This window comes from Orcinus orca, chromosome 12 (genome assembly GCF_937001465.1).
Source record: "Orcinus orca chromosome 12, mOrcOrc1.1, whole genome shotgun sequence".
Lineage (NCBI taxonomy): Eukaryota > Metazoa > Chordata > Mammalia > Artiodactyla > Delphinidae > Orcinus > Orcinus orca.
The window spans coordinates 31,834,314-31,852,659 of record NC_064570.1 but is presented as its reverse complement, the minus strand read 5'-3'; the positions used below and the strand labels follow the sequence as shown (position 1 = coordinate 31,852,659).

General features: G+C 38.8%; 1 protein-coding gene across 1 annotated transcript in view; it reads right to left on the bottom strand.

Annotated features, from left to right (window-relative positions):
• Positions 1–287: 287 nt before the first annotated feature.
• SAMD3 (sterile alpha motif domain containing 3) overlaps positions 288–18,346 on the bottom strand; it is a 45,205-nt gene continuing 27,146 nt past the window's right edge. Inside the window, 6 exon segments of the mRNA XM_049695365.1 lie at positions 288–506; positions 509–607; positions 610–640; positions 872–954; positions 1,468–1,639; positions 7,997–8,197. Coding sequence (XP_049551322.1) covers positions 358–506; positions 509–607; positions 610–640; positions 872–954; positions 1,468–1,639; positions 7,997–8,197 — 735 coding nt within the window. The 3' untranslated portion in view covers positions 288–357.

Here is an 18,346-nt window from a genome sequence, read left to right as displayed (position 1 = left end):
CTCCTGGACATTAAGTCTTTCAAAAGTGGGCACGTTGACTTAAGTGCAAGGTCATATCCTAATCTCAAGGATTTAAGAAAATGTGAAGCGTAGTGTCTTTTAAAAACTAATGCACCCTTGAAAGTGTTAACTTGGACTGGAATTGCTTAGAACTCAAAATAAACATCTCTTTAAGTAGTATTTTATTACAGAATTTCAAGAGAGAAAGTATTGAAGTGTAAAGATAGAAGGCATTGATATTCATTCAAATCCTAGAGACAAGATGATTTCCTAATACCTACCTCTACTAAATCAAAACAATCTTTAATAGTTTCAGCCATCCCAGAGATCAATTCTGATAAAATATTTGGCATGCTATTAAGTGACTGGGTGTTGAAATCCTACTTCCTTTTCCTTTCCTTTCACAGAAGGAAAATATGGACTGTGCGTATCAAAAATCAGTGTCTCTAGGAAGTTGAGGGTTTGGGACAGTCTTCTTGGACACTCGATCCCAAATACATGGAAGCAGCTATGAGAGTGGCCAAGGCTGTAATACAGTCATCCACCTTCGTGAGTCTCTCTTTTTCTAAATACAAAGAAAATTCACAGACATCCATGTTGAAAGGTTCTTAACTTCTAACACGGGTGTGGACACTTGCACCTGAAAAAAAAAAGATTACAGTAGTCACCACCCCATGATGTGTAAACTAGCTAAATAATACAAGATGCCTCAATCTAACCGTGATATTACAATATATGAGCTTGTTGCAATTTAGCATTATTTGTAAATATGACAAAACATAACTTCAAAATAGGCCACCATCCTGCTTCAAATAAATAATCATATAAAGATATGAAATCTCAAACCAGTGATCATTGAAATACCGCATACCTTCTCATTCACAATGACAAAAAGGCTGGGATCCTCCCCGAAAACATCTGGTAGGAGTAAACAGGTGGCTGTCATCTTCATATCTGTCAAAGCAAACAGGCTCACAGTCCAAGTAAAAATAAGCTCTTACCAATTGTTGTAAGTAAAGCCAGTATCAAAACATGTGGATTATTTTTTGTTACCTTCTACGGAGAACAAACTATACTTCTTAGATCAGTGTTTCCCTACCATTTTTTAAACCAACATCCCCTTCTAATAAACATTCAAGATCTCCTGTTCTACCCTCCAGATCACTGCCAGGAGAAGATAAGGGTTCTGTACTCTCTGTCCCTCAGCCAGGGTGATTTCATTGTACTCTACCTTGTGGCTTGTAAATTACCTTGTGTATGAAATTAACAGGTTACTAGTTTCCTAAATATAATTTTACAATATCAAGTGTACTTTTAAAATCTACACCTCAACTCCTCCTAGTTGAGAAATTCTTTTTTCTTTCCCACATGTTGTTTCACTGAATTCTACAAAGCATGGCTTTCCTAATTACCCTGAATTACACAGATAACTGAGACCAGATCACCCTATCCCTTAGGTTTACTAACGTTTCAACATGTCTTCATCCGTGTGCTGTTTCATTTTTTCTTGCAATGCAATATTGATTGGATTGTCCACCAAAGAAAAAGAAGCCAGTATATTTTCTGAATAGGATTCCAAAATGTGCCTTGTTTTCTTATAAATATCTGTTCTTGTAAGAAGTTGGAATTCTCTGAACAGCTGAAAAAGATCACAAGAAAAGCTAATGTATAGAATGTAAGGAAGTAAATTACTCTTTAGAATTATATTAAGCTCTGAATGTTAGTTTATGTACTAGATATTTGATCAGCTTTAGTGGAGAAGTATAAAGACTTAGGACGGAGGAGGAGAAAAGAATGAAAGCCTGAAGTGAACTGTCAGATTTCAGGAAGCAAACCTTGAAAAATTCCTGACCGTGGTATCCTAAAGGGAAAAGAGCTTTAGAAACTCTGTAAGATCAGACAGAAATAAAGGGTGAAAACCAAAATGAGTCTAGGAGATTTGACTACAAGGTGAAAGCAAAAACAGTTTACCTGTGTGGAAACCCCTTTACTCAAAACCACCTTTTCTTGCCACTGCCTAAGTTCTTCCCTGCGGAGAAGTCCACCACCACTGTCCCCCTCCCAACTTTTCTGACAGAGTGGCATTATAAGAAGACTGTTCGTCACCCACACTAGTAGGAATTATGTAATTATCACTTTCCTTAAAACACTGTAAGGAACAGTTATATGCTACCCACTGGGTCTCATCATTTCCTGAGTATCTTGGTGGATCCTAAATTGCCCAAAGATTAGGTCCAAAAGTTAAGTTATTGGAAAACTGGCATTCACATTCTCATAAAGACACAGCGGCTCTACTATCAGGCAACACTCAGTGGACGACTAATTTAGATTAATACCCTACAAAGAACCTCTCTCAGCAGGGAGATGTGAAGTGAGGCATGAGGAAGGTAAATATTGTCCACTTTCCTGGGCGCACAGCTTAGGAATTTTTTTAACCTTTTTCAAAAAAAAATAATCTCAGGTCGACCTTAAAGTTGCAGAAAGAGTAAACAGAGCTCGCAACTTCCCCCAAGGCTAACCCTTCTGATCCATTTGAAAGTACGCTGTAGATATGACGCCCTCTTACCCCTTAATTCTTCATTGCATATTATTATTCCTTGTACTTAGCTAGAAGTACAAGGATGCTTTCCTATATAACTACAGCATAACCATCAAAATCAGGAAAATCGAATCCATTCAAACTTGCCAGTTGTTGCAGTCATGCTCTTTATAAATCCAGAACCTAATCCAGGAACACGTGAGATTTAGATATCATGTTTCTTTAGTCTCCTTCAATCTGAAGCAGCATCTTGGTTTTCTTCAATTCCCTGACATTTTTGAAAAGTAGAGGCCGGTTACTTAGCAGAGCGCCCTTCATTCTAGGTTTGTACGATGCTTCTTCATGATTTATGAATCATGGCAAGAATGCTGGCACCCCTCCATCAGAAGGTGGTAACTGGTGCCAGTACTGACGACACTAACTTATCACTCGGTGGAGATGGAATCTGACGGGTTAATTAATATATGTTATTAACATATAGTTGTAAGTGTTTTAAGGGGGGTTTCCCTTGAGTTGATGTAAATATATTGTTTTTCCTGTCTTTCAGCCATAAGATTTCACATCCACCAATGATTCTTGCCTGAATCAAGTATTACTATTGAATATGATAGTTGCCAAATGGTGATTTTCTAATTCCATAATTCTTTCGAAATTTATTGGCTTTCTACTCTACAGTGTAGCTTTCTCTTCTCCTACATTAATTTATTCATTTATTTGTATCACTACAGAATAATAAATCCCTCTTTACTCAAATGATCATAACTCTAATCCTTTCATTATTTATATTAATGCTCAGATTGTCCACATTCGGCCAGTAGGAGTTGACCCCTGAATCCTCTTGACATAGCCTCTTGGTCTGTGAGCACTTCCTTAGTTTCTGGCACTACACAATATTTCAGGCTCATCTCATATTTTTTCTGCCTCAGCCTTGGAGTCAGCTATTTCTCCAAAAGCCCCGGGTTCCTTTTAATGGAGAATGATATTTAAAAACTAAGATTTCAGCCCTTGATGTGCTCATTGCTTCACTGGTGTTCTAGGATTTCTTACAGAACAAAGCTAGGAAATACATATTTGTATATACATGCACACATACAGACATACATCTATCTGTTTAAATATCTATATATACGTATTAAAAACCATGAGTTCACACTGATACCTTCAATTCCAACCCAGCAACACAGGCCTTATTCCAACCTCCCTGCTTCCCATACATCCTCTCTCAACAGCGAAAACCTGGCTCCCATTATCCCGGATGTATTGATATTTACTTATTTGCCCAAATCTTCCCCAAACATCATGTAGCCAAACCCCCAGCCATGAATGGTCAGTCACAGAATGGCCAACCCGATATTTACTTATTTGCTCAAATCTTCCCCAAACCTCATGTAGCCAAACCCCCAGTCGTGAATGGTCAGTCACAGAACAGCCCCTCTTTCTACAACCCCAGGTTTTGTCCCAAAGGTTATTAACCTTAATCAGTTTTCCTTTTCTATTCAGATTGGATCATTTCTATCTTCAAGTTCACAGACCCTTAGTTTGCATTTCCCAATAAGCATTTCCCTATCCAATGATGTTTTCATTTCAGATAAATGTTCTTTTCAGTTCTGAATTTCAATTTGGTTCTTTTAAAATATATATTCCATTCTCTGCTAAGATGCCCCGCAGTGCTGCTGCATGGAATTCACTGGTTTTACCGTGTTCCTACCACCCTGAAGCAGCTGGCTTGATAGAACGGTGAAATGGCCTTTTGAAGACTTCGTTACAGCACCAGTTAGGTAGCAGTTCCTTGTAGGGCTGGGGAAAGGTTCTCCAGGAGCTGTATATGTGCTGAGTCAGAGCCCAATATATGGTGCTGTTTCTCTCATAGCCTGAATTCACAGGTCCAGGAATCCAGGGATGAAAAATGGAGCGGCACCACTCACTATTACCCCTAGTGACCACTAGTAGGGAGTCTGGATTAAACTGTGTTCCTTTCAAGGGTGTTAAATTTTGTTGTGGCAGGCAATTAAATTTCTGGTTGATCCTTCTGGTTCTGTCAGACTTAATCTTATTGTTTGTTTGAATGAGTTTGTTTCGGTTTATTTTGGGGTTTGTCCTTAGTTCTAGTCAATGGCCCCAACTCAAATCTAGGACATAAAGTATGGACTTCCTGGAGTCTCAGATGGACGCCTAAGACTCTCAGCAAGGTCTTCCCACTCTGACTGGGCCGGAATTCTTATTTTTCAACACCGTGTCGCCTCTGCTTTCAGGTTGCCGTCCTGTGGCAGCCCCTCTTCGCAGCTTTGTGGGGTCTTGTCCTGTGCAGTCCAGCTCTCAGCCGAAGACCTCTGGGGGATCCCTCCATGGACTTCTGCCCTCCATCTTTCCTCTAGGACCTTCTCTCGCAAATACCAGCTACTTCATCATTCCCAAACTCCCACCTCTAACTATTCAACTCTGTGAGACCACCATTCTGCTTGGCTTTCACCTTTTTGTGCCATGATCTAGAAAGTAACCCCAAGGAAGAAAACTGAGGCACATCCTGTATGTTCCCCTTTAATCAAGATCAGAGTCCTACGGATACAGAGAACAAACTAGTGGTTGCCAGAGGGAAGGGGATGGGGAATGGGTGAAACACATGAAGGGGACCAAGACGTAAAAAATTACTAGTTATAAAATAAATAAGTCACAGGGATGTAAGGTACAACACAGGAAATATAGTCAATATAATTGTAATAACTTTCTATAATGCATAATCTATAAAAATATCGAATCACTATGTTGTACGCCTGAAACTAACAATGTTGTAAGTCAACTATAATTCAATTAACTTATTAAAAATAATCAATTTCATAAAACAAACAAAAAAAAGAGCAGAGTCCTGCGATGCCTACTCTCCAGTGCCTGGAAGCAGTTGCCTCATAGATATTTTTCCCAGTTTTATCCATGTTAATGATGGGAAGGTAGGTCCAGGACCAGTTTCTCCATCATGGCCAAAAACAAAACTCAGATTCTCTTGTTTTCCTTTGAAACTTTATATTAGCTGGTGATTCTTAGGCACTTCACTTAAGTTTTAAACAATGATTGTTGAAATAGTTTCTCAGTAATGTGAAAACTATAGCATTTCAAAGGATTTACTGGAAACTTGAGGAATTATTTAAATTTGTGTTTGGTATTTTCCCCTCTTCAACTTTTCTTACTTGTTTTGTGCCACATCCACTAGGTCCCAGTAACAAATTCCTAGTTGATAATATTCTACTCTCAGGAAGTACATTTTAAAAGTTTAAATTTTTAAATTTTCTGTTGAGAGAAAGTTTTTTGAGAGGAGGACGTTGATGAGTACAGGTGGTAATTGAGGGTCCTGGGACCAGCTTCCCACACTGGCTGCTTCTCTTCAACCAACCTGCGTCCACCAGCTCCCTAAGCGCCAAGTGTTTACACATTGGCAGTAGAAACAAACAGGTGATGGGGGAGGTCTGAAGCAGAGGCAGCTGTCCTACTACAGGGATTGTTTGTTAGCTGGGTATTTGTAAGCAAGGTCGAACTTGCTTTTATTTTCAGAAGCACCACAAGGATTTTATGAATTGTTAATCCCAGCTAGCTACCCAAGGCTGAGTTAGGGACGTACTTCCTGAAGAAGCCTAAAATGTTTAATCCTTTTTTTTACAACAATAAATAGGGCAACTTTATTCAGTAAGTACAGCCATTACCAAAACTATACCCCAATCCACGTTTTGAATATAAAGGTGAAAGACCTGAGGGAATAGGAAGAAAAGACTTACAGATGCCACAATGGGAGACTTAAACAAAGCAGGAGAGATACAGCCTTAGGTCTGAAATGTCTCTACTCTTCATTAGAGCTATAATGAACCCCAGATTTACTATCAACTATAGTTCTTTGAAAGGCCACTGAACCATAGCTCATCTGTTTTAATCACTAAAACTTTGTAGGCTGCAGTCCAGTGAAAACCTCAAAGGTTGCAACATCAGTGACCAGAGTAGCCTTACCAACCACTGTTGTAAGTGGGGAATGGGGAAAATACATGAAGGGGACCAAGAGTCCCCTTGGTTTGTGTCCCCCACCAAATGTTTGTGTCCCCCACCAAATTCATATGTTGAAACCTAGCAGTGTGATGGTATTAGGAGATGAGGTCTTTGGGAGGTGCTTAGGTCATGAGGGCAGAGTCCTCATAAATGGGGTTAGTGCCCTTATACAAAAGCCCCCAGAGAGCTAGCTTGCCCTTCAGCCGTATGAAATTACAGCTAAGAAACACCATCCATGAACCAGAAAGTAGACTCTCACCAGACACTAAATCTGAAGGTACCTTGATCTTGAACTTCCCCGACTCCAGAACTGGGAGAAATAAATTTCAATTGTTTATAAGCTACTCAGTCGATGGTATTTTTGTTTACAGCAGCTAGATTGGACTAAGACACCAACCATCTACTAACTCATCCAGCATTCAAAAAAATCAATACTTCATTTGTATTTTACACACAGTACTCTGCTAGGTACTTTGGGAACTACTACAATGTTCAGAACATGCTCCTTACATTTAAAGAGTTTACAGGCTATCAGTTTAACAGTTTTTTGCTTTAAAAGTATATTTTGTACGTGTGTCAATCTGGCATACTCTTCTAACAGCTAGAGGCTACCGTATATTACTGTTCCTAGCAACCCAAAGATTAAGGAGAAAGCAAGCAATAAATAAGGTAGGGTTGCTGAGAAAAAATTAAATAAAATAATCCATGTAAAGCACTGAGAACATAGCTGCTATGTAGCAAACACTCAGATGTTTGCTATAGACATTATGTTTAAAATAAAGCATGTAGGCAAATTCTTATTTCCGTTTCTTTTGGAAGAAGAAAAGCCTGTAAAACTTTTCATTTCCAGTTTGGTTGACTGCACCTACAGAATTCCTCCATGAAATGTATTCTCAGATAAAAACATTGAAGAGTCTTTCATCATACACTACAGCCAAAATTACACTAAAATTGTACCAGGACCCTTTAATGTCCACCTTAAATAAACTAAATGGCAGGGTGTCTGATCTACCCATAAACTTTGTGTATTTTAAGACCACTTTATGAAATGATTTAGGATCATAAAGGAAATAGATTTTGAGTAATGTTGCATGCTAACAGTTATCTCATAAACTATCTTGATTGTCTAAATGCATGCAAAGGGAGAATGTTGCCCACTGTCAAAATACCCCAAAGTAGTGGTGCCCCTGCCTCCACAATGTGTCCAGTGATGGAGAACTCTTCAAAGCTGAAGGCAGCCAGTGTGCGTTATCAGAATATGATTCCAGAAATTTTTACCAAATGGTCCTACTTGTACCCCTTGGACCTCGCACATTCTCCTGAGATTCATAACCACCATCTTGCTGCACAGTCTTGTTACCACTCCAAGAGGAAAGAGACAAAAATCAGTTTGGACATTATAATCAGACTATGATAAGCAAATAAAAATACCTGATAGGGGCACTTCAGGAAAGGAAACATTTTAAGGATGTCCTTGAGAGGTGTTCTGCCGCCGATCAACTTTCTTCTTATTTCCAAAGTCTGGCTCATCCTCTTATCAATTTCACTCCAGTCCTTTTCTGTTTTCACATATTCTTGCTAGAACCAGTTAATATGTTCATCTACCTCATAATCTAAACAAACAGCTTCCTCCTACAAAATATTTTCACAATATTAATATGTTCCATGTTTCAAGTGGCAGTATAATGCTTCATGAGAACCTGAATTATGGGCTGTATGACACACTCAACGATTCACTCATGTGGTGAGCACTACTATGTAGCATTACGCTTGGCTTTGAATGTGGTTAACAAATGTCTTTGATGCTGTGAACAAATCAAAGAGTTAATTACTGACTCTGGAATTATAATCTGTTCTCTTTTTTAAAAATTTTATTTATTTATTCATTTATTTAATTTTTGGCTGCATTGGGTCTTTGCTGCTGCACACGGGTTTTCTCTAGTTGCTGAGAGCAGGGGCTACTCTTTGTTGCGGTGGGTGGGCTTCTCATTGCGGTGGCTTCTCTTGCTGCGGAGCACTGGCTTCTAGGTTCACGGGCTTCAGTAGTTGTGGCACATGGGCTTCAGTAGTTGTGGCTCGCGAGTTCTAGAGCTCAGGCTCAGTAGTTGTGGTGCACGGGCTTAGTTGCTCCGCGGCATGTGGGATCTTCCCAGACCAGGGCTTGAACCCGTGTCCCCTGCATTGGCAGGTGGATTCTTAACCACTGCACCACCAGGGAAGTCCCATAATCTGTTCTCTTGACAGATCTAAGAGTTATTTCATTTCCTACATATCTTTTTATGTGGAAACCTAGATTACCCAGAATGTTCACACTGAATAGAAATGTCATTTATTCCTATGCATTTAAATTTTAGAAGACAAAATATTAAGAAGAGATAAAAGGTTTTAAATTAAGCTTTTGTTATTGTTATTGCTTGTACTTTTCCTTCTTAAATGCTTTTTTAGGGCTGCAGTACCATGCCATATAATCCAAATTCAAAATAATTATGGTGGGTATTTTGTGATGCTGAATCATTAAGCTGTCAATTATATTCGCTATGCATTTGGGTACACTGGATGGGGTGGGGTGGCTAAAAGTACCTCACATATTCTCATTAAAAATCTAAGGTAGGGACTCCCCTGGTGGCACAGTCGCACCTACTGCCCGCGAGCCGCAACTACTGAAGCCCGTGCACCTAGAGCCCGTGCTCCACAACAAGAGAAGCCACCGCAATGAGAAGCCCATGCACGCAATGAAGAGTAGCCCCAGCTCACCGCGGCTAGAGAAAGCCCACGTGCAGCAAGACCCAATGCAGCCAAAAATAAATAAATAAATAAATGTATTTTTTTAAAAAATCTAAGATGATCAACAGGCTTTGAGAAGACAAGAAAAAAAATCTTTCTAGAAAAGTTAGTTGAGCGGACATTTGGCTGAACTATACTTGAATCAACAAGTTGACAAACTGTCTAGCTGACATGTGAGCAGATGTTACCTGTAAAAGATGGAAAAATGGTAAACAGCCTAAAAGGCCCCTATATCAAGACTTTTACAAGCATTTTAGGAAAGCGTCAGGTAGATCCACTATCTGTGAACATAGGATGATTAGCAAGACATAGACCAAGTGAACAGATTCCTAGAAAAATATACAGACTAAAAAGAAATTCCTAGAACCTTACATAAATTTAATTAGAAGACAAAAGTCTTTCCACAAAGAAAATACCAAGACCTGAAGTTTTCATAGACAAATTCTACTAAACTTTCAAAACAGAGGGCATACCAAATTTACGCAAATTTTTTCAAGGAGTCAAAAAAAAAAAGAAATTCTATGAAGAATTCCAACCCATTCTATGAAGCCTCTATGTCTACGACATTGATTCCCAAACCTGAAAGAACTGTATGAGAGAGGATAATTACAGGTCAATCTCATTCATGAACAAAGTTGCAAATATTAGGAACAAGGAACAACTAACTTGGATCTATCCCAGAAATGCAACAAGGGTTTGACGTTAGTAACTGGTCATGCTCCCTGCTAACTATGGTGTTCCCCAGAGAGTGTCTTTAACCCTCTAACTCCTCTAAGGGGGTATTTATCTGAGTTATCCGGTCTAAAAGCCACTAGCCACATATGGCTATGGAGCATTTGAACTGTGGCTAGACCAAATTAAGATGTGTGCTGGCAACACTGAATTTCAAAGACTTAGGATGAAAAACAAGAATGTAAAACATCTCATTAACAATTTTTCATAATGATTACATGTTGAAATGATAATATTGGGTTAAGTAAACTATACTCTTAATGTTATAATTCCGCCTGCTTCTTTTTACGTTTTTTAATGTGGCTGCTAGGAAATCTTAAATTATATCTGTGGTTTGTATTATATTTTTATTGAACAGTGCTGTGTTAGATGCTAGAGTTTTCTTCATACCAAATTCCAGTCATCCCTGTTTCCACTTCTATTGTCATCGGAAACGATGTTTCCCTGTGTAACTTGAACAGTCCCTTTCCTTAACATTCAGTCACGTGTCTTAGTCAATCAGCAGGGAAACTGCTTTGACTTTGCCCCGTGTTTCCAAGTGCACGGCTGACTTGTAAAACTTCACAGTATTAGCAAATGTGCCACCTGCTGATGGCAGTAATTGCATTATATCCAGAATGCAATTAACTGTCAACGTTTTTCTTCAACTTTTGCTTCTTGTTCAGTTTTGCACCATGAGAGAAACATCTGTGGAAAAGGCTGCAAAAATGATTAGTATTTATACAATAAATCATTATGTCAGGTGCAGTAAGAAACAAACAGTAAATGCCCTAAAAGAAACCTAGTGTTATGTCCTTAGCATTGACTAAGCAGTTTTTGCATGACTTTCAATTCCATTGTATTTGTAAGCCAAAGAAAGGTAACACACAAAACTGTTTCATGACTTTCAAAGTCACTGGTACATATATACCCAATAAGTAGGAAAAGAAATGTTTTAAGAGAGAAATGAATTACAGTAGCCCCCTACTTATCTGCGGGGGATACGTTCCAAGAGCCCCAGTGGAAGCCTGAAACCACAGATGGCACTGAACCTTATATATACACTATGTTTTTCCCTTACTACGTACCTATGATAAAGTTTAATTTATAAATTAGGCACAGTAAGAGAGTAACAACAATAATAATAAAATAGAACAATTATAACAATACACTGTAATAAAAGTTATGTGAACTCTCTCTCAACTTAAAACTTATAAATTCTTTATTTCTAGAACTTTCCATTTAATATTTTCAGAACAGTCGACTGAAGGTAACTGAAACCCCAGAAAGTGAAACTGTGGATGTTGGGTGGGGGGGGCTACTGTATAAGTATAGTGTTAGTAATTTAACACCCGGCAGTTTGTTTGTTTATTTATCTATTTATTTATTTAACAAAAGTCTGGAGGACTTTGGATGCAAGGACACCCCACAATCATTTATTAAATCCCTGTGTTCCTGTCCTAGATATAGCGTAAGTTTAAAAAAAAAAAGCATAAATTAACCCCTCTACAGAAACTGCTGCAACATTCCCAGTATATGTTTGATAAGATATCTCACATCAGAATCGGGCAAAATATTGTGTTTTCTTCATGTTTCAGACTCTGAGAAAAGTCCATAATACTCCATCACTTGATGAAGCCTGCCCTGGAACAGGAGAATCACTGAGATGTGGATCCAAAGCCTGACGTGCTGTACTTGGAGCCGCTGGTTTTACTCAGGATAGGCAAGATGCTGCTGCTCTATCTAATAACCCCCAAATGTCAGAGCAACAGACGTTTATCACTCATGTGAACGTCCCTCTCGGGGCCCAGCTTCTCATCCTCTTCACCCAAGAAACTGGCTCCACCAGCTAGAATATCAGTCATCATTGCAAAAGCAAGGGGAAAGATGGGGCACTGCATACTGGATCTTCAATGCGCTTGACATTTCTTCTCACGTTCCATTGATCAGTCGGTCTCATGGCCGCATCTCACTTCAAGGGAGGGGAGATGTACCAACATGCTGATTGTCTGGAGGAGATGAGCTGATTAAATTGGTGAGCAGCAATCACATCCACACTCATCCACCTCTGCGCTTCTTACTATGTGAGAGCACAGCTCTCCTTGTAGCTTTAGCCAATTTCAGACAGGGTTTTCTGGTAGCTATAGCCAAAACCATAATAATTGAACACTGGAACACCCAATTCTCAAACCAGAAATCAGTTCCCTAGATGAATTCTATGTCTAGCAATAAATCCTTCAAATACCAAGGAGAGATTTAAGACATTCGCAGATAAATACAAAGTGAGAGGATTGATCACTAGCAGATCTGCCCTACCAGAAATGCTAAAGATGGTCTTTCAAGCTAAAATGGAAGAACATTGACTGTAACTCAAATCAACAAGAAAAAGAGCAGTGGTAAAGGTCACTACATAGGTAAGTACAAAAGACAGTATCAATGTATTTTCAGGTTGTAACTCCTTCTTTCTCCCATCTTGTTTTAAAAACAATTGCATGAAGCAAGAGTTATAAATTCTGTGTTGATGGGCATACAGGGTATAAAAGGAAGACAAGTGTAGTTATACAGGGGCAAAGTTTTTACATGCTGTTATAATTAAATGGATATTAATCCAAACTAGATTATTATAAATCAAGATGTTAGTTGTAATCCCCAGGGCAACCACTAAGGAAATAACTATGAATGTTTATTTACTAAAAGAAACAATAGGGAAATTAAATTAATACACTAGAATATATTTACTTAACACAAAATAAGGCAGGAATTAAGGAATAAAGTAACAAGAAAAAGAGGACATATAGAAAACAAATAGCAGACATAAATCCTAACTTACCAGTAATCACATTAGGTAACTGACAAAATGGATTTTAAAAAAATGATCTAAATATATACTGTCTACTAGAGACACACTTTAGATTCGAAGACATAAGTAGACTGAAAGTAAAAAGATGGGAAAAGATATACCAGTAAGCAGTAACCGAGAGACAGAATAGCTATACTAATATGCAACAAAATAAATTTTAAGACAAAAATTGTTCCTAGAGACAAAGGAAGATATTTTATAATGGGAAGAGGGCCAATCCATTAGGAAGATATAACAATTATAAACTTATATACACCTAGCAATGGCATCTCCAAAGTCACGTGGCAAAAACTGATAAAATGGAAGGGAGAAAGAGACAATTCAGTAATAACAGTAGCTGGAGATTTTAATATGTCACTTTCAATAATGAATAGAGCCACTAAACAGATGGTAAACAAGGAACTGGAAGACTAGAGTGACTGCTATTCCTGGAGAAGACATGGATGGTAAGAACTTGAAGCTGGATGTAATAAATCATGCATGAAATGAAAACCTCCAGGAAGATGGTATCAAAAGGAATTTTGAAGAAACTGATTGATAGGATTAAATTATTTACTTAAAACTCTTTACAAAAACCAAAATATAGACTACATTAACCGATAAAGATAACATAATCTGTGCACTTAAAGATCACATTAATAGCCTCCAAACTGAGAGAACTTCATTGCAATTAGGAAAAAAAAAAAAAAAGAAAGAAAGAGAGAAAAGCAAAAGCCCCTGTGGAAAATTCAAAGTCCTTCCTGTACTGCTTCAAGAAACCAAAATAAATGTTCACCACATATCCATGTCAGAGTTAATCTACTCCATAAAGACAGAGGAGAATCTTTTCAAAGTGGATGAAAAGATCAGGCATAAATGTGAAGGACTGGACACATGAAAGATTCAAGCCAGGTTTTTATCAGAAAAATTTGAAAGAAGCAATGACTATTATTAAAGTCAGCTTATATCCCAAGAGTGAAAAGTTTATGGTAGTAAGTCGAAGCCTCTACTGGCTGAAAGAAACCTCAATAACTTAAGAAAAGAAAATGCGTGCATTAGTCAAAAAGCATTAAAGACGAGTTTAAGCATTTCAAAGTATGTTTGCATCCTGATGTTTCAAATGGGGCATGGAGGGGGGAGGGATAAATTAGGAGTTAGCAGAGGCCCAAAGGGGCCACCAAGGAATCCTCTGGATGGAGAGATTTCTGAGAAATGATGTGCATCAGGCTGGGTGAGTGTGAAGATCGGGGTCCAGGGCCCTACGTCAACCGGCTGCCATCCCCACCCCACCCCAGGGTCAGGATGACAGGAGCAGGATGCCTCCACAGGCCCTCTCCATCCTGCCACAGCAGGTTCTCCACAAGGGCAAGACAGAGCTTATCCTGGTGCTCCTTGCACTGGCAGAGGCTCGGAACCTTCCTTTGGTCCTACCCTCCCACCTGAGCTCAGCACCCCTAGGCCAGGCTCTAGTTCTCCTATGAGAAGGCAGGTGCTACAAAGGAGTCCCAGGGTTGGTTCTTGAGACAAGGACCCCCTGTCCTTCCCCTTATTCCAGAAACTGAGGGTGAACCACCCCAGAAATGTCTGTACACTAAGTGCTAAGTGATACTAAGTAATAAACACTAAGTAATCAAATGTAATGTGACAATGGCATAAGAGTAGACTGAGAGACCAGTGGAATAAGGGACAGTGCCCAGAACACACCTAAGTCTTTTGGGGGAACTTAACATACAATAAAAGTACCACCATAAACAAATAAAAAAAGGATGGATTGTTTAGTAATTGGTGTTGTAAGAGCAACTCACCCTATGGATATCCTTACTTAATAGCATATACAAAGACAGACTCCAGATGACTTAAAGATCCAAACATGAAAATGCAAACTATAAACTTAATAAGAGAAAGAGTAGGAGAATATCTCTGTGACTTAGGGCATGGGAAGGACTGCTTCCTACAAATTAACAAGAAAAAGATGCCAACCCATTAAAAACTGGGCAATGGATCTAAAGAGGTAATTTTCTAAAAGAAGAAACTCAAAAGTCTAACAAACACATGAAGAGATGCTCAGACTCATTAGTTATCAAGGGAAATGCAAATCACAAGAATCAGATTGCACTTTATACCTATTAGACTTGGCAAAACTCACAAGGCTGGCTAGTGCCAAGCAATGGCAGGAAGACAAGGATATGCAGTATTATGGGAGTGAGACTAACAAAATCATTCTAGAAAGTAATTGGTCAGATTAACTACATGCATGCCCTCTGCCCCATCAGTTCCACTTCTTGGTGGACAAGCCAGAGGAATAACACACAGGTGAGTCCATAACCAGACAGGTATAATGGCGTTCTCTGCAGTACAATCCGTTGAGGGAGGCAAGGGCTTGTAATAATCGTTACAATCATGGGCTAGAAATATACATAGTAACGTGAATGAGTCTTAAAGAGTGTCGGTGAAAAAGTGAAACACGAATGAGGTATAGAGTACCATTTTCACTGGGTCAAATATGTATAAACCCAAAATCATAGTACACATTTTAGAACACCTTACAAACAAAAAGATACAGATGAAACACAATAGGAGGATTGCCCAAGAGCAGAGGTGGGGAAGAGGGCAGAGAAGAACGAGCACAAAAAGAAGTGAATAGGGCTTCCCTGGTGGCGCAGTGGTTGAGAGTCCGCCTGACGATGCAGGGGACGCGGGTTCGTGCCCCGGTCTGGGAGGATCCCACATGCCACGGAGTGGCTGGGCCCGTGAGCCATGGCCGCTAAGCCTGCGCGTCCAGAGCCTGTGCTCCGCAATGGGAGAGGCCACAACAGTGAGAGGCCCGCGTATCGCAAAAAAAAAAGTGAATAGAACAAGAGAAAGGCCTGGCACAGAACAATGACAATAATGTGCCATGAGGTGAGGAGTTTGATTCACTCAACTTTAACACCTGAGGTTTTGCACAAAAAATAATACAGTACAAAGTTAATTCCACTACTCTGCATGCAGCTCCACACAATTCCTGTAAGCTTTTATTTAAAACCAGTGTGTCTTCATCATTTAAACAGGACAGTGTTTTCAGCAACTTAAGAAATTACTCAGTTAAGATACAAATGAACTTATTAACAAGACAGAAATAGATTCACAGATATAGAAAACAAACTTATGGTTACCAAAGGGGAAAGGGGGTGGGGGAGGGATAAATTAGGAGTTTAACAAATACACACTACTATATATAAAATAGGTAAACAAGGACCTACTGTATAGCACAGGGAACTATATTCAATAGCTTGTAATAAACTATAATGGAAAAGAAACTGAAAAAGAACATATACATATGTGTGTATATATATATATATATAAATCATTTTGCTGTACACCTGAAACACTGTAAATCAACTATACTTCAATAAAAAAAGAAATTACTCAGTTAATTCTGTTTTGAGAATCTAATTATGTCTCCATTTATAAATACTAGAAGAAGTATAATAAAAGGCAATTAAGCAAAGGAAACAGATTTATCAATTCACAGGGCTACAAGTTGCTTGGACCTAAAGCTAAAAGTCAGATGCATAAGAAGCAATGTCACTTATGTTGCATTTGACAGCATGATTTACAAGCAGCAGTGACATGAGGCCGTGAGGTTGGCAAAGGATTTTTAAACATTGCATTTAAAACCAGTATTTTGTAGGACTGATCTGGAAACAGTCTGGTATTCTGACAAGTATAGCCATCTGCATACCATGGTTATAAGTTTTTTTAAGAGCAGAATATGAGGAACCCAGGCATTTTTAAGACTCACGGGTGGATGCTTTGATGCTGCTGAAGCTTTGGGTTTTGTAGCACAGTTTAAGCAGTGCCACGCTGACCTTGAAGACTGAGGGAGGAGGAGGGTTGGGGACAAAATATCTGTGACCTAGGCTCAAACTCACACAACTTCTGCAGCTGCTTGGTTATCTGCAGAAGCCCACGTGACAGGACTAAGAAACACACTGTCCTTCGCTGAGGCATCTACCATCAGTTCTTTGGTAAATTCCTTCCAACCACCAAAGGACAAACAACAGAAACAAAACAAATGAAAAATCTCTTCCTCTCCCTTACTCCTTCCCAAAACCTTCCTCCAGTTTAGCCAAACCCACTTCCCTGCCTTTGAAGGAACGGCCTGCCTCCTGGCTTCTTGCCTACATCAATATTTTCCATCTCTACAGCACAGGAGATAACTTTTTTCTACATTATGGAAATGCTGTGCCCAGTCAAGAAATTTTAAAAGATGTGAAAGTTGTCACAGTGTATCTTAATCCAACTATCTTTAATTTTCAGAAATCATAAAGACATTAAAAAGGAGCTATCAGAAATTCAAAATGAAGCCCAAAATAATTTAGGCAATTCATCTGAAGTCTAAAATCCCATGAGATAAGTGGTATATTCAATGGATTTGTCCCTCTGCTCTTCTTAGTGTTTTTCCATTTGCTTAATCACCATGGAGGGTACAAAACACAGAAACACACTGTAATGTAATATTCTAGTGTAAAGTCTTCTCCATCCTGTAAAGCTTTTGGCTTTACAGAACATGAGGTCATAAACAGGGATGCTACAGTGTTTAAAAGAATCAGCAATTTGTAGCTCCATTTGTAAGAGGGAGAAAAGTAAATCCTTACGAATTAGATTTGCTTGGCAGGAAAAATGTTGCCTCTTCAGACGTGAACAAGGACCTCTTTTTGCCCCAGTTGGCAGGAAGGTCAAAACTAAATTCTGTTGCAACTTAACTCATCTTGGGCCCTGGTACATTCAATCCCTGTTCTTTTTGTAGCAAAGACCCCTGCATGGGCCTTAGTAGGATTCAATTTAGAATTCTGGCACGTCTGCGAGACTCCAAGATAGGAACAACAAAAGGTGTAGTTACATGAAGAATTGAGGTGGTTTTGAGAAAGAACGGAAAGATGATTGTACAAACTGGGTCAGTGATGATGTGTCAACATAGGAGAGGAGCTGCCATTTAGCCTGTGTCCCTCAGGGTGGCCTGTGACCCCCTGGGCTCACCCTTGCTGGGGATACGTGCTACTTTTCCGATTTTACCATTCATCCATTCCAATGAATTTTGGTGGGACGTGCATCAATTTTGGTGGGATGTGGTGGGAAAGAAAGAAAACTGAATTTGTAAAATTTTAATTCATTTATAAAGGAACTCCATTTGTAGTATATGGAAAATCACATATTTTGAAAATATGCACAATATAATTATGTTCCTTTACAAAGTGGCTTTTTATTTTAAGAATATAAAAGATATTTTAAAATGAACGTAATCTATCTTATCATGATTTTAGTTTATAATTGCAATATTGCAGTTAAAGTTTCTATAAAATTACACTAAATTTAGGTAACTTTCATCTGTCTTGTCTTTTCATCAAAGAGCAGACATAAAATTATATTATCTTAACTGGCTGTCATTTGAAAATCTCTTTGAT